The sequence below is a fragment of the Chiloscyllium plagiosum genome, chromosome 10 (genome assembly GCF_004010195.1).
Source record: "Chiloscyllium plagiosum isolate BGI_BamShark_2017 chromosome 10, ASM401019v2, whole genome shotgun sequence".
NCBI lineage: Eukaryota > Metazoa > Chordata > Chondrichthyes > Orectolobiformes > Hemiscylliidae > Chiloscyllium > Chiloscyllium plagiosum.
This window is the reverse complement of record NC_057719.1, coordinates 7,976,333-7,994,230: the sequence shown is the minus strand read 5'-3', so window position 1 is coordinate 7,994,230 and position 17,898 is coordinate 7,976,333. Positions and strand designations below refer to the sequence as shown.

The following is a 17,898-nucleotide window of genomic DNA, read 5'->3' as shown; positions in this document are numbered from 1 at the left end:
AACAGCTTCAAAATTTTAAATTTAAAAAATGTTTCAGGTCCTCTGACCCTTCCTCAGAAGGCTCAACTTCTGTTTTGGTTCAAAATTTTAAAGATCATTATTAGACCTTACAGTCTCACCTCACCACATAACCTCAAATTGTCTTCAACATTTTCAATTAATGCATTTGCAGTGCTGTGTTCTGTGACTCTGAAAGTCTTGTTGCCAGAATGTCAAAGACATTTTCTGTAAATTTACCATCACCGTAGAGACCCCAAAGTAGTCAATCATATCGGTGCCCTGAATACGTACTTTCACTTCAGCCAGCCAGCGATGGGGATCGTTTTCTAATCCATGTGTAAGTGTTATTGCCTGCAAAGAAAATTAGATTGCAGTTTGTTTGTTAACAGAAGAGATTGAATTTGGAAAGAATGATCACTCAAAAAAAATCTACTTTCCAGGTGGCAGCTCCACACAGTTTATAAAAGAAATTAATTAGGCTCATGATTCTGAAGCATGAACCTTGATTGATTTGCTGCTGAAGCCCTGAGCTGCAATCTCTGTGAAGCTTGTACACAGTGTGCAATCAGGAGGCAACCTCGCAGCAGCAACTCCAGTTAGGCACCAGTCACCTTTCATCACTTGCACCTTTTTTCATTCAAATCCAAACATGACTTGCTACTCAGTCCATCACAAGTTATAGCTGTACTGCAGAGTATAATTTCAATCTTATAAAAAGACATTTAAGTCTGTTTGTTGCATATAAGCAATGTACCTACGCAGAAAACATTCATTGTTACGTCCAAGCTAAAAGTGTCTAGCAAGGAGTTACAAGGAGAAAGGTTAACTGCAGAGATTCGGACTTGTGATCTTTATTTATCTCAAGAGGGTTGGAATGTAAAAACAGCTACGTGCTTCTGAGACTTTATAAAGCTCTGGTTAGACCCCATGTGTCCAATTCTGGGCCCCACATCTCAGGAAGGACATACTGGCACTGGAGCGTGTCCAGTGGAGATTCACCCGGATGATCCCTGGAATGATAGGCCTAACATACAATGAACGGCTGAAGATCCTGGGATTGAATTCATTAGTGTTTAGAAGGTCGAGGGGGGATCAAATGGAAACTTACAAGATAATGCATGGCTTAAAAGGGTGGACGTGGGAATTTGTTTCCATAGGGCTGGGATACTATGACCTGTGGGCACTTCCTTATAATTAGAGGGGGTCAATTTACAATGAAAATGAGGAGACATTTCTTCAGCCAGAGAGTGGTTGGCCTGTGGAATTCCATGGAGCATAATGGAGGCCAGGACATCAAATGTCTTCAAGGCACGGATTGATAAATTCTTGATCTCACAAGGAATTAAGGGCTATGGGGAGATTGTGGGTAAGTGGCGTTGAAATGCCTATCAGCCATGATTGAATGGCGGAATGGATTCGATGGGCCTAATGGTCTTATTTCCAGTCCTATGTCTTATGGTCTTAATAGCTTGGATGCGGGAAAGATGTATTCTGTTGTGGTCAAATCAAGAGCAAGGGATCATTCTTTAAAAATAAAGAAAGATGAAAATGTTTTTCCCACAAAAGATCACAAGTGTTTTGAATTTTATTCCTCAAAAGGCAGTGGGAACAAAGTGTCTGAATGTTTTTAAGGGAGCAACAGATTCTTGATAAGCACAAGGTAAAAGGGTTTTAGGCATGGTAGGGACAAGCCAGCATTTTTGCCACATCACACTTTGCACTTGTGTGGGTAATGGACAACTACAATCCATTTGCTGTAGGTACACCCACATTGCCATTTTGAGAAGGTGTTCCAGGATTTTAACCCAGTGACAGTGAAGGAATAGTGATATGGTACTAAATCTACGTGGTGAGTGGCTTAGAAGAGAACTTGTAGGTGGTGATGGTCCCTTTTATCTGCTGCCTTTCTCCTTCTAGATGGTTGAGGTTGTTGGTTTGGAAGGTGCTGTCTCAGGAACCTTGATGCATTTCTGCAGTGCATCTTATGGATGGTACACACTGCTGTTCGCGAGTTTTGGTGGTGGCAGGAGTGAATATTTGTAGATGTAGTGCCAATCAAGCAGGTTGCTTTGTACTGCATACTGTCATGCTTCTTGAGTATTGTTGGAACTGCACTCATTCAGGCAAGAGAGCATTCCATCACACTCCTGACTTGTACGTTGAAGGTGGAGGAATGACTTTGGGCACACAGGAGGGGAGTTACTCATTGTTGGTAAACCAGCCATGTTGATAGTAGAGGATTTAGTGATAATGCCATTGAATGTCAAGGGGCAATCCCTTCTCTTGTTGAGATGTTTGTTTGTATCATAAATCAGAAGAACAGTAATCACATGCATTACCACATCTTTTCAAACTTTTGCATTCAATAAGTAGCATTTGAAAGGCAAATGCTTTGGTGCACAAAGACCATAAGGCATAGGAGCAGATTTAGACTACTGGATCAAGGCTGATATATTTCTCAAACTCATTCTCCTGTCTTCTCCCTGTAATTCTTGATTCCCTTACTAATCAAGAACCTGTTTATCTTTATCTTAAATACACTAAATGCCTCGGCCTCCACAGCCCTCTCCACATATTAAGTAGCCTCTGGCTAAAGAGCTTCCTTCTCACCTCAGGTCTAACGTATCCTTGCTTCACTCTGAGGCTGCGCTCACGAGTGTCCTATTCTCTCCTACTGTTGGAAACATCTTTTTCATGTCCACTCTATCCAGGCCTCTCAGTATTCTGCACGTTTTAAGCGGAACACCATTCATCTTTCTAAATGCGATTGAATACTGACCCAGAATCCTCATCTGCTCCTCATTGACAAATCCTTCATTCTCAGGATCATTCTTGTAAAGGATGGCAGCAACTTCATGCCCAGCAAAATCACAGAACAATGAGATGAATAACGAACTAAAGGATGGCCAAGAGCAGCTTGCTAAAGCTATTCCTGAACAGAACTATAACCTAAAGCAGAACTGATGATGATGTTACCTAGTATGGTGACAAAAAGTCTGAAAACAACCCTTCAAACTCAGCCAGCTAACTTACATATGCAGAATTATTGTCTTAAATTCCGTTATCTGATTTTCCCCCATTTCACCAATTAGACCATAAAACTATAACACTTAAGAATAAAAGTAGGCCATTCAGCCCAATCAAATCCACTCTGTATTTCAATGAGATAATCTGATAATCCTCAAATCTACCTACCTGCTTTATCCCATAACCACTGATTTGCTTACTATCTCAGCCTTGAATACACTTAACAACCAAGTCTTGACAGCCTTCTGCAGCAAAGAATTTCAAAGATTCACCTCTCTCAGAAGTAATTTCTACACACCTTTGTCTTAAATGGGTGATCTTTTATTCTGAGGTTATGTCCTCTGGTCCTAGATTCTCCCAAAATAGAAACAGTCTCTCCATCTCGACTTATCAAGCCCCCAGAGATTCCAATATGGTCAGCTGCTCTTGGTTATTCATCTTACTGTTGTGCGATTTTGTTGTGCGAGAGTTGTACCTTTCTGAACATCAATGAGTCAATTAGCCTCTCCTCTCAAGAAATGGAATTCAGCCAGTTAATCTTCTGGGGACTGTCTCCAGTGTGAGCCCTTAGATTAGGGGACCAAACTTGTTCACAATATTCCAGGGATAGAAACATAAAATGCCAGAGAAACACAGCAGGTCTGGGAATATCTGTGGAGGGAGCAACAGTGTTTACACTTCAATTTTATCATGACACTTCTTTAGAACTAGAAGGGTCTGGAAAAATTTTTTTTATGTTGTTGACAGGACTGTAGAAGGAACAAGTGGAATGAAAGGTATGGGTGCCTAGGGCAAAAAATAAAGGGAGAACTGATAATGGTAAAGGAGAGATAGAGATGTAAAATAGGAGTAAATAATAAATGTGAGTGGAGACAATGGGTCTGTCTGAAAGCAAAACCGAGAAGATGCATAGAAGGCACAGAATTAGGGGTGGGTGGGGGATGTAGGAGAGTGTGTGTATGAGAGAGACAGAGAGATTGTGTGTGTGTGTGTGCGCACGCATGAGAGACAGAGACAGAGTGTGAAAAAGAGAGAGTCTTTGTGTGTGTGTGAGAGTGAGTGTGCATGCGTTTGAGAGAGTGTGTGCGCGTGCGCGTGTGAGAGCATGTTTGTGTGTACGCGCGTGTGAGAGAGAGAGAGAGACACAGTGTGTGTGAGAGAGAGTCTCTGTGTCTGAGAGCGTGTATGTAAGTGTATGTGTGTTTGTGTGTGTGAGTGAAAGAGTGTGTATGTAAGCTGACCATATTGGAATCTTTGGGGGCTTAATAAGTTACAGGCATGTGAGAGCATGCGTGTGAGAGGGGGTGAGAATATGTGTGAGACTGAGAGTGTGTGTGAACATGCACACGTGTATGTGTGTACATGTGTGAATGAGTGTGTGGGTGTGCACCCATATGAATGAGAGACTGAGAGAAAGAAAGAGAGACACACACACAGAGGGAACGAGAGTGAGAGTGACTGAGTGAGTAAGAGAGTGAGTGAGCAAGAGAGAAAGCACAGGCCATCTCGAAATCTTTGGGGACTTGATAAGTTAGAGGCAGAGAGGCTGTGTGTGCGCGTGTGTGTGTGTGTGAGAGAGAGTGTACATGAGAGAAAGAGTGTGTGTGTGTGTGAGTGAATGTGTGGGTGAGAGAGGATAGTGAAAGAGTGAGTATGTGAGCCAGAGTGTGAGTGTGTGAGTGCACGTATCAACATGGAGAACAGCAGCCATTTTCCAGAGATGAACTTAATGTCGAGTCCTTGAGGCTGTGAAGTGACCAAGTGGAAAATGAACAACACTCCAGGCCTCAGCACTAAGGTCAACAACTTTGGCGAATAATCTCTACCAGCCATTCAATCCCACCCTCCCCAACCCACTGTGTCTTTCTTGTATCTTGTTGGCTTTGCAACTAACTCATTTCAAATCTATCCCTTGCACCTGCATTACATCTTAGACCTCCTTTACCACCATTAACACTCCCTTTGTCTTTTGCTCTAGGCATCCTCACCGTCTGTTCCACCCCCTCCTCCAAACCGTTTGTCAACAGCACCAAAACCAACATTTTCTGGATCTTTTCAGTTTTGATGAAGACTCTGCTGTCTGTCCACAGATGCTTCCAGATTTTCTCGAGCACGTTCTGTTTTTTATATTCCTGGAATACTGTGATCAATTTTTGTTTTCTATTCCTCCTGCCAAACTGTACAATAGCACATTTTCCCACATTCTATTCCATTTCCCAAGTCTTCACCCACTCACTCAGCCTGACTATATCTATCTGTAACTCTTTGCATCATCCTCCGTACTTACTTTCCCACTTATTTTGATGTCATCCACAAACTTGACTACATACATTCACTTCCCTCATCCTAGTCATTCATACAATTCTAAATAATTGTGACCCCAGCACCAATCCTGGTATCCCAGGGATCTGTGACTCCAGTCCTTGGGTTACAGATTGCCATCCTGAAAATGCCCCCTTTATACCAACCTTCTGTCTTGTGTTAGCTAGCTAATCTACCATTCATGATAATATAATACCCTGACACGTGGGCTCTTATGTTATTAAGTAGCCTTATGTGCAGTAGCTAATTGAATCCCTTTTGGAAATCCAAATGTGTTACATTAATAAAGTGAATGCACTTAGGTAGAACTGGATCTGTGTTCATCAGTGTGGAAATTGGACACTTCAGTGGGTTTTAACCAGAAAATTACTCAGAAATCTGTTTAGGAAACTAATGAAGTTGTAAGTAGTTAAGAAATGCTTCCACAGAACTACATAACTTGAAATTGTCCATTCCTCAGTGGTAGTAGAATGACATCAAAGTCTCAGCAACTGCAGTTACCTACAGCTACTGTAACAGTGTTTCAAACAGTAAGTTAATTTCAGGCATGATTTTATATTAATTCTGTAGCTGGAGTTAGGATTACTGACAATTACTATATTTCAGCAAGGTAAGACAGTAATAAGGGATAACTTAGCACCCTCTTCTGGAAAGAGGTGATGAAGCATCAAGGTACAGAGACTTTTGCAGGACGTCAAAAAAACACATGCTTTAAATAGCACTTCTCGTAACCACCAGTTATCCCACAGCACAATGAAGCACTTTTCAAAGGTAAAGTCAATATTGTCCTACCAGACCACAGGACTGTTCTCTCATTATAGAAAGACAACTGATGGTAGTTTAACCTGAGGGTTATCACGCCTCAGGAAAGGGGAGGGGTTAAGAAGAGTCCTTCATGGTAACCTCAACCTGTGTGGGAATTGAACTTACACTGTTGTATCACTATATGTTGCAAACCAGCTATCCCACCAACACAGCTAACTGCTCCCCTCTTTTAAAGGGTAGTCACTGTCATAATGTAAGAAACACGGGAACCAATTTGCACACAACAACTCCTGAAAACTGTAATTCAATAATAACCAGATAATAACTGTTTTTGGGATGTTGGTTGAGATACAAATATTGCTAGGGCCCTAAAGGAAAGTTCACTGCTCTTCAGAGGAAGGGCATTCTGGGACCTCTTATGATCTTCTTGAGAGGGCAGATGGAATGGTATAACACCTTATCCAAAAGACAGTATGCCCAACAGTGCGGCATACTTTCAGTTTTGCATTGCAGTGTCAGTCTTGATTTTTGTGCTCACTTGAACCCACAATCTCGTAACTCAGGGACAGAGGAATCAACCACTGAGCCATAACTGATCAACAAGGAAAAACTACAGTGGAAGTATCAATGGAATACAATTTAACTGTCTATAGAATCTAATGCCCAGAATTCAAGTAGCGAAAATGTAATCATACAGAATAAAAGCAGCCAAATAAAAATCTATTACTTCAATTGTCAGTCACAATATTTCAATAGCTGTTAACAGATTTATTGTGCAGTACTGGGATTGAAAAACATTCGAAGTAAAATACATGTATAAGGACAAAGGAACGAATGCAGCAAGCATTTTTATGATTTGCACTTAAGTCAAAAAGACTTAAATTAAATCACTAAACTGCTGAGACTGACAGAAATGAGATGTTGGGTAAACTGAAGTTTGTTGCACATATGAATCTACCCCCTTGTTCTTCAAACACTTTCTCTGAAATGAAACCTTCTGCTATAAATATGGTGAAGGAAAAATATTCTAAGTGCCTCCATATGAAATAATTCTATTGATCGTCAATGATTTATGTACAATACTGTAGGCTAATGTCAGACAGGCCTAGCAAAGCTCTCACTTCTTCAATTCAAGCATCATTCCAGGGAATTGAGCACTTTAATGCACTGTTGAGGAAGTGGTGCACTGTTCAAAGTGCTTCCTTTCGTTTGGGGTATATTGCCAAGGACTCAACTGCTCTCTCAATGGACCATCAATAAATAAGGCAGAAAGAATACTTTAGGTATGCTAGCCAACATTTATTAACCAACATCACCAAAATATACCAATGGATCTCGCATGATTGTGAAATGTTGTTACATGCAAACTGGCTTGCTTACAAAACAAGTGCCTAGTCTGTATTGCAAAACAACTATTGTCTACAAAGAGAGAACGTGAAAGTTGTTGTGTCAATGTAAGTCCAGTTCTCCTCAACAAATTGTTTTTGAACAGGACATTTAAAGTAGCCAAAAGTCCCAAGGAACTGTACTGGAGCAACAGCAAATGAAACGTAATGCAACAGTATTTAGAGAGGCAAGTCATACGGGTACTTTTCAAGGAGTGCCTTAAAATAATGGCACCAAAGGTTGGATAGTGGAAAATGTGATACCTTCATTCAATATAATGTGCAAGAACATTTCTAGTTATTCTAGTTGCTCAGTTGGCTGGACGGCTGGCTTGTGATCAGGAATTATTCCAATAGTAACCGATTGAGGTTACATAACGGACTCTCCTTCTCAAGTCTTTCCCTCACCTGAGGTGTAATGACCCTCAGGTTTAACCACAATCAGTCATCTCCCTCTCTGTCTCTAATCAGAGAACAGCCCTATGGTCTGGTGGGTCTTTGGCAAATTCACTTTTATTCAGCAACTCATAACAACCTCAAACTGCCTATGAGGGTGATGGAAACAGAGACAATGATTTCACAAGGGAATTTGACAGTCAATTAATGAAAAGGAACTTTCAAGTTCACAGAGGTAAAGTAGGGGATGTGGCTGATTAGATTGCTACACTGAGACCTGGCAATGACTCGGTGGGCTGATTGGCTTCTTTCTGTGCCATTACAACTTGGAAGAATAGAGAGGTTTAGAAAGGGAATGCCAGAAGTCAGGACAAATTAAGGAACAGCCTCCAGTGGGTTGCACTGATGAAAATCAGGATGCGCAGGAGGCCAGGATTAGAAGAGATCTCAGAGCAGCTTTCAAAAATACGGAAAGGATGAATCCACGTAGCGTCTTAAGTATGGTTTGTCACAAATCCAAAGGAAGCTTTCAGTAAGGACTGGAGGAAATCTCAAAGCAAGTCACACTGAGCTACTCTCAATTATTTCCACTTGTCCTCATCAACTATTATTCTCAACAAAGGCTTAAGTATAGGTCATCTGCCTGTGGCCCACGTTAAAAAAATGAAATATAGATGAGCGAGATCAACATCGCAGATGGTGGTGGAGGGGAGGAAATTTACTGAAGTTAGTTGTACAAAGTCAATAAAAGTTTACATTGATTACTTTGAACTTGTCACCAGGATCTCTGGAGAGGAAATCACACGCAGCATCAATTTCTTTTCCCACAGAACAAAGGATTGTCTCTTGCTCTGTTTGGATTCTTCTGATTTGATCATTAAGCTGAAATGTCATTTGCTCCAGTTGCCTCACAGATTCTTCTCCATTAACAGCCAGCTTACCCTGCAGAAAGCACATAAACAATCACTGTTACAGCTTTCTCAACTAATATGGTGTTCAATACTTCCACACAAAAAGATGATAGGGAGAAAAAAAACAACTTATTAACACAGTGTCAGAATATTTCTGAACACTTCACGTCTACAGAAGCCCTTCCCAAGTGCAGACAGTATTGCAACTGTAGTGAGGCATTGAATATGTGTATAGTAAGATCCAACAAATAGTAATGATGTTAACACGAGATAAATGTTTACAGAATTCTCTTGCTCCTTTCAGAGTTCCATCATGGGAACTTTTGCACACACACGGGGGCCACAATATAACATTTCATTCAAAAGGTGACACTGCGGTACTCTCTTGTACTGCACTAGAGTGTCTTCCAAAATTATTTGCTTAAGCCTGTGGAGTGGGGCTGAAATCCACCACCCCTGACTCAGAGAAGACAGTGCTAACACTAAAGGTGATGCGCTTGACTGTATTTTCAAAGTAAATTACAGTTGTGTTAATTAGCTATGCCAATTAAGATGCCTCACCTCAGGAATCTCACTGAAACTCTCCCAAAACCATTCATGAAATCATTCAAATTGGGCTATTCAGCTCAGCAAGCCTGTGAGTATCCCCTTGCAATACAATCATGACTGATCTGATCGCGAACTGATCCCACTTTCCTGCCTGTCCCTCATAACCCTCAACCCTCTTAATAATCAAAAATCTTTCTGACTCAGCATTGAATCGATGCAATGACCAAGTCTCCAATCTCCAAATCTCTCTGTGGAAAAGAATTCCAAAGATTAATAGCATTCTGATAAAAACGTCAATATTGAATTGGAAATTTATTTTCATATTTTTCCCCTGAACTATCATATTTGTCTGACATGACCAGCATTTTCCAGAATAACAGTATCATTTATTCTCTCACAGTACATAATCCGATTTACCAAGATTTATAGAACAATATAAATCTTAATGCACAGGAATAGGCTTTTTGACCATGGTGGCCATGTCAGCTGAATAAACTTCTTACCCTTTCTAATCCCACTTTCCAGCACGTCCCCTAGCAGGATACAGTACTTCAGATGCACATGCAGGTACCTTTTATAGATCAGGTGAGGATTTTGCCTCAACCTCGAAACTAGGCAGAAAATTCCATACATCAACCACCCTCTGGGTGAAAACATTTTTCCTCACATCCCCTCCAACCCTACACCCTAATCATTTTAAAACTGCAATGACTTCACTGTTAGGGGAAATAGGTTTTTCTCTGTCCACTCTCCCCAAACTCCTCATTATTTTTTTACATCTGAATTAAGACATCACTTAGCCACCTCTGTTCTAACAAAATGAACCCTAGGCTATTCATACCTACAATTTTCAAGCCCTGACAACATTCTCATAAATCTTTTCTGTACTCTCTCTTGAGCAATTGTGTCCATCTGTAATGTGATGATTAGAATTGTACACAAAACTCCAGCCATGGCCTTACCAGTATTTTATAAAGTTCCAGCATTACATCCCTGTTTTTGAATTTAATGCTTTGTCCAATGAAGGAAAATATCTTACGCGCTTCCTTTACCACCTTATCTACCTATTCTGCCGTATTTAGGGATCTGTGAGCAAGCATTGCAAGATGTCTCTCTTTCTCTATATGCGTCTGTAACTGCTGTCATATGGTGCAATACTTACTGTACCTGACCATCTATTATACTTGTCACTTTCTCTTCACCTGCTCTAGTTAGCAATATGCCAACTATTTTTAGCATCAACATACATTACTTTACAAACCGTAAACATCATAAACAACCTACCTGAAAAAGCCTTTGCAGTTCTTATCATCTTCTTGGCCAAGCTTCTGCATTTGCCAAATAATCTAACTATTCATTCTGCTTCCAATATCACCTCCAAAATCATTTACAAATGTTATCATCCGTAACACCATGGGTAGTGCCAGAGGCAGAAACTCCAGCTTCAGGCCCTGCTAATGAACTTGATGGCAAAGGAAGGTGGAGTCATGATGCGGCAAAGCAAGTCAAGTTTCAAATTGCAAAACCTTTCAATACATGCCAGCAACAGACAGTAAGTATGGGAGAAATTCCTGGTTGGCGATATGATAGAAAGAAGTTGGACCCTCCATTGTTCCATATAGCTTTAAGACTATGTCATGCATATAAAAGTGCATGCTGTCATTATAATTCTGAGTCCTTGGGTCTGATTAGCTGGTTCCTCTCAAGAAAGTTCAGGGATGTAGAGAGGCTGGGATTGACCATTTTAGAGCTGAGAAATTTAAGAGGAGATTTAATCTGTGTTCAAAATTAGAGATGGATTTAACAGAACAATGAAACTATTTGCTCTGGATAAGAAAGCAAGTAACAAATATTGTACTCCAAATAGCTAGTTGCAAAGGGCAAATCCAACCCTGTCTTTATTCACAGAGTGGAGCATTACAAGCAGATTTCTCCTGACTCCACCTGACTGGTATTAACAAGTGTTTCTGCATGAAAAAAAAATATTTTTAATCAACATCAGGGATGCTATAACACAATTCTAGGGAAGGTAGATCTTGAACCTAGACCTCTGATCCTTCTATCATTGCACTGTAAGACTCCTAAAATTTATCCAGCTTGAGGTTCAACCCAATTACCCTGGAAGTAAGAGTCTCATACTCTAACAACTAAGCTAGCAGGAAATAGTCGGTACTTGTTCATCAAAGTGCGTGGACATGTTATGACACACCTCTGAGGCAGGTGGAACTTCAACTCACGCCCTCTTGCTCAGAGGTCAAGACACTACCAGTACATCACAGGAAACCTTACCAGTGCCTCTTTATATAAAAGTACATATTATCAATCAACCTGCACCAACTAATCAACCAAAGAACAGACCTTGTCTCCAAAGACAGCGCTGTGGCCATTCCTGCATTACTGTCATGAACTGGTGCATCTGTGGCAGTTGATTGGTAATGATGAGATCAAATATCTGCTCCCTCTTATTGGTTATTTCACCACCTGCAACTGACCCAGTCTAGAACTATTCCCTCTAGGATTCATCTAGCTTGGTCAGCAGTAGTGCTGCCAAACCACTCTTGGAGACAGACAATGAAATCTCCCACAGTACACTCTACACCCTTGCCACCCTCAGCACTTCCTCCAAGTGACGTTCAACACGCAGAGGTTCTGATTCAGTGGCTGGGAGTGGATAAGTGGGGGCTATGGTGCAAGGTAATCAGCAGGAGATTTCCTTCGTCCCCGTTTGACTCGTTGCCATCAAGTTTCATCAAGTCTGGAGTCAATGTTGATAATTCTCCTGCAACTCCCTTCCCACTGTTTACCATAGTGTTTCCATCTCTGTTGAGTCTGTCCTGCCAATGGGACATAATTAAAGTTCTTAAGGCAAATTTTAAGGGTATGAAACAAGAACTTTTAACAGTTGGTTGGAGTAGACTGTTCACAGGTAAAGGGATGACTGACAAGTGGTATGGGAACTACAGTTCAGAGATATTAAGTTCCTGTTAGAGTGAAAGGGAAGGCTGGTCAAATTATAGAACAATGGATGAACAAAGCTATTGAGGTTCTAATCAAGAATAAAAATGAATTATATATTAGGTATAGAACAATTGGGGTCAACTGAATCATTTGAAGAATATAAAGAGTGTAGGGACATTCTTAAGAAGGAAATCAGGAAGGCAAAGAAGGGACATGAGATAGCCTTGGCAGATAAGGTTAAAGATAATTCAATAAAATTTGACAAATATATTAAGAGCAAGAGAACAACCAGTGAGAGAGAGAGAGAGAGAGAGAGAGAGAGTAGGACCCCTTAAAGATTGACAAGGTCATCTTTTTGTTGAATGTCAGGAATTGGAGAGATATTAAATGAATATTCGTGCCAGTTTTTACTATTGAGAAAGAAATGGAGGCTAGATAACTCAGGAAAATAAATACTGATGCTTTGAAAACAGTTCACATTACAGAAGGGGAAAACTGGAGGTCTTGGAAAACATAAAAGTGGGTAAATCTCCTGAACCTGAACAGGTGTATCCCAGGATATTGTAGGAAGTTAGGGAAACTCTGTGGGACCCCTAGCAGAAATATTTGTATAATCTATAAACATGGGAGGGGGGCAGCAGGAGTGGCTACTGTTGTGCCATTGTTTAGGAAAGGCTATAAGGAGAAGCCTAGAAGCTATAGACCTGTGAGTCTGACATCGATGTAGGTTAAGTTATTGGAGGTGATTCTGAAAGATAGGATTTACATGCATTTGGAGAGGCAAGGATTGATTAGGAATAGTCGGCTTGACTTTGTGCAAGGAAAATCGTGTCTCACAGACTTTGTTTGAGTTTTTTAATGAAGTAACCAAAAAGACATATGCAGAGTGGTAGACGTTATTTACTTGGACTTTAGTAAAGCCTTTGACAAGGTTCTGCATGGTAGATTAATTAGTAATGTTAGATCACATGGGATTCAGGGTGAGCTTGCTAACTGGATACAAAATTGGCTTTACAGTACAATACTGAGAGTGGTGGTGGAAGGTCATTTTTCAGATTGAAGGGCTGTGACTAGCAGTGTTCCAAAGGAATTGGTACTGGGTTCACTTTTGTCTGTCATTTACATTAATGATGTAGTTGAGAATACAGGAGGCATGGTTTGTAAGTTTGTGGATGACACCAAAACTATTGGTGAAGTGGACAGTGAAGAAGGTTACCTAAGATTACAAAGAGAGTCAATGGGCTGAGGAGTGGCAGATGAAGTTTAATTTGGATAAATGCGAAGTGCTACATTTTAGTCGTTCAAACAAGGACAGGACATGTATAATTAATGGGCCGGCCCGAAACATCGATTTTTCCTGCTTGTCAGATGCTGCCTGACGTGCTGTGCTTTTCCAGCAACACACTCTCAACCCTGGGTAGTATTGCAAAGCAAAGAGACCTAAGGGTTCAGGTACATAATTCTATGAAATTTACATCACAGGTAGACATGATAGCGAAGAAGCTGTTTAACACGCTTGCTTTCATTGCTCAGACCTTTGAGTATAGGAGTTGGGATGTCATGTTGAGATTGTACAATATATTGGTGAGGCCTCTTCTGGAGTACTTTGTGCAGTTCTGGTTGTCCTGCTATAGGAAGGATATTATTAAACCAGAGAGAGTTCAGAAAAGATTTACCAGGGTGTTACCAAGAATAGATGGTTTGAGATATAAAAATATAGACTGGATAGGCTGAGAACTTTTCAATGGGGCATAGGAGGTTAAGGGGTGACCTTATAGAGATTTATAAAATCCTGAGGGGCATAGATAAGGTGAATGGGTCCTTTCCCTAGGGTGTGGGATTTCAAAACTAGGGGCATACTTTTGAGGTGAGAGGAAAAAGACTTAAAAAGGATGAGGGGCAACTTTTTTATGCAGAGAATGGGTCACTGTGGAATGAACTACCAGAAAGTGGTGGATGCAGGTACAGTTACAATGTTTAAAAGATATTTGGATAAGTACATGAACAGGAAAAGTTTGGAGGGATATGGGCCAAGCGCAGGCAGGTGGCACTAGTTTAATTTGGGAACATGGTCGGTGTGGACTGGTTGGACCAAAAGATCTGTTTCAATCCTGCATGACTATATAACACACCTAGAAATGATGACGCTATTATCTCGCACATTATAAAAAATGATTCTGTGAGTATGATTTAGTCTGTTTGAGAATTCTCCTTATTTTGATTAGTCTCAGATGTTGACATAGTTGACAGTGGTGTGTTTGCCATTGTTATATCTGGAACCAATGTAGCCTCATTTCAGTTCTTTTTTGAGACTTCCAAGCAGTTGATTAAATTGGATAGCTTGCTAAGCCATTTCAGAATTAAGAGTCAATCACATTGCTGTGGGTCTGGTGCCACATGGAGATCAGACAGCAATTTTCCTTCCCCACAGGATGGGTTATACAGCATCAACAATGGGATAATGGTCATCATTACACTTTATTGAATTCAAATTCCATTTGCCATGATGAGATTTCAATCCAAGTTCTCTTAATATTACCTAGGTCTCTGGATAACGAACGATAGTTGAAATTGCAGGAGAAACTCAACAGCTCAACAGGTCTGGCAGCATTTGTAGAGAGAAAGCAGAGTTAACATTTCAGCTCCAGTGGCTCTTCCTCAGAACACTTATGAAGAAGGGCCATTAGAGTCAATCGATACAAAAATACATTCAGAGCTGCAAATGGCATAGCTCACATTAATGTTGAAATAATAGTCTGCATCAGATGAACACAGTCCAAAAATTGGATAGTATCAAATACATTTAAAAAGGGGGGTGCTAATTAGCTTGGATTATATAAAAATAATACATCAACCAGTCCAGAAACAAGGATGAGGGAACTTTTGAACATAATCACTCAATATTGTAGACTAATGAGTTGTAAATGCACACTTCTGCTTAAAAAGGGATGAGGGATTCTCTTCTCCCTACAAAACAATCTACAAGGAATTTGCAGTATCAAGTCAAGGTGATGAAATATTCTCCTCATGTCTAGATGGGTGCAATCCCAACAACACGCATACATTTCAACACCGCTGAAAATGTGTTGCTGGAAAAGCGCAGCAGGTCAGGCAGCATCCAAGGAGCAGGAGAATCGACGTTTCAGGCATGAGCCCTTCTTCAGGTATGCTGCCTGACCTGCTGCGCTTTTCCAGCAACACATTTTCAGCTCTGATCTCCAGCATCCGCAGCCCTCACTTTCTCCTCATACATTTCAACACCATCCAGCCCAAAGCAACCCACTTGACTGGCACCCCAACCACCATCTTCAATACCCACTTCCTTCATCAATTATACATAATGGCAATAGCATGTACCTCCTACAAGATGTTTCTCTAGTAATTCTCCAAGAGTCCTTCAATAGCAACTTCCTAAGCTGCTACCACCACCCACCTAGAGGGACAAGGGTAGCAAATGCATGGTAACACCACCTGCAAGTTCCCCTCTAAATCACATACATTCCTGACTTGGTGCTATAATGTAATTTCTCCACAGTCAAAATTCCGGAAGTCCTTTCTGAGCAGGATGATGTGTGTTTCACAATGCATAGATTGTAGCAGTTCAAGAACCACCACCTTTTCCGGTGCAATTAGAAATGGGCACAAGATGCTGGCCTAAACAGTGATGTTGACATCCCATGAACCAATAAAAAGAAAAATCAGCCTCTCTGTGATGAGAAAACTTCTAAATTCCACTGGCAAAGATAAAAGTAATTCCCAATTGGAAACGCATAAGTTAATAATGGACAGTCAGCATGGATATGTTAAGGCATAACATGTCTGACTAACCTGACTGAGTTCTTTAAAGAAGGGGTGATGATGGCATAGCAGTAAATTTTCAATTTAGTCCCAAACTCTAGCTTTTACCACATTACCCTACAAATTAGTTCTCTGTTCCTTCATCAAAGAATTCAATCAAGTTACTCGAATATGTTTTGCTATTAACAAATTCATGGCCTTACTTTTCTGATGCTTGAAGACGTCCACAGTACGCTGTGTGTAACAGAGAATACTCAAGACAGAAAGCAAGTTTTGCATCAAGTGTATCTCAGTCTAGTTATTATTTAAGATCCCCTGGAGACCAGTTCAGATGAACCCTATTTTAAGAGGACACTCAATCAGTATGCCTTTTTTCAGATCAAACCTTTGCAAAAGACGTGGTACAGAATGAAAACCTTTTTGTACTCTGCTGCTTTTCACTAGGTTGAAACAGAGCATGGTGATGACATAATCAGGGAATCAACTTTAGCAGAGTTAAGCAACCAACAGTGAGGGCGCTGTGTCAATGCCAATCATTAGTTGCTAACCTTGAGGCACTTCATCTATCATGTCATTCCACCAGTGCATATCAATTCACATTCCTTATTCCACCAAGTCCAGCAGCTCCTTCTATCACAGAAGCTCAACAGGAACTCAAAGTAAAGCAACTTTTACTTCTGTGATGCACTTTTTTTTATAAATGCAAATCCAAAACCATATTTTCAAACAAGCAGGGTTTGCACCTTTTTAATTAAAGTTTAACCTGCATGCACATGCAACAAAGACTATTTGGTGCATCCCATTTTCAAACTAGTGAAAGTTGTATATCAGGAAATTGGTCAGACTCACTGAGTAAAGTGATTGTGCCGTGTTAGTCACCCATTGTGGACTGGGAAAATTCACAATGGTCAACGCTGATGTGATCAAGAAATTTCAACTTTTCAAACATAAATTAGGTAATAACTTGGTAACAAAGTTTTAAAAGCTTTCATACTATCCGTGTAGTAAGTTTAATTTATTTACAGGGATCATGCACTGTCTAACTCTTCTATAAAACTGGTGTGTTACAGAGTCATATGATCACAAAACACAGATGAAAGCCAATGACAACATCATACCTATGCCAGCCCAACAAGAGTTACCTACTCCCCTCCTGTGTAATTCTTTTCCCTTCAAGTACTTCTCCATTGCCTTTTGGATCCACTTTTATTATCCTTTTACTTAAAAAAAGAAGAACTAGGAGCAGGAGTAGGCCATCTGGTCCCTCGAGGTCTGCTCTGCCATTCAATAAGATCATGGCTGATCTTTACATGGACCCAGCTTCACTCACCCGCCTACTTACCATAACCCTTAATTCCTTTACTATTCAAAACTCTACCTTTACCTTAAAAACATTCAACGATGTAGCCTCAACTGCTTCACTGGGTGAAGAAGTTCCTCCTCAGCTCAGTCCTAAATCTGCTCCCTCTTATTTTGCAGCAATGGTCCCTAGTTCTCAACTCACCTACCAGTGGAAACAACCCCCTTGTTTCTATCCCATTTATTCCCTTCATAATTTGATGCATTTCTTTAAGATCCCCCCACTCATTCTTCTAAAGTCTCAGTCTTCACAATCTCTCTTCATAGACCAACCTTCTCAATTCCAGAATCAACCTTATGAACCTCCTCTGCACCCCCTCCAGTGTCAGTACATCCTTTCTCAAGTAAGGAGACCAAACCTATACACAGTACTCCAGGTATGGCCTCACCAGCACCCTACATAGCTGCAGCACAATCTCCCTATTTTT

General features: G+C 40.6%; 1 protein-coding gene across 5 annotated transcripts in view; it reads right to left on the bottom strand.

The window, feature by feature from the left end:
* The window catches only part of LOC122553367 (centrosomal protein of 128 kDa), a 407,594-nt gene that overhangs the window by 186,837 nt on the left and 202,859 nt on the right, over positions 1-17,898 (bottom strand). For all 5 annotated transcript variants that reach the window (XM_043696980.1, XM_043696981.1, XM_043696985.1 and 2 more), the window contains exons 15-16: positions 8,661-8,837; positions 292-351 (exon numbers count right to left, since the gene is read on the bottom strand). In XM_043696980.1, coding sequence (XP_043552915.1) covers positions 292-351; positions 8,661-8,837 — 237 coding nt within the window. The remainder of the gene's footprint in view (positions 1-291; positions 352-8,660; positions 8,838-17,898) is intronic.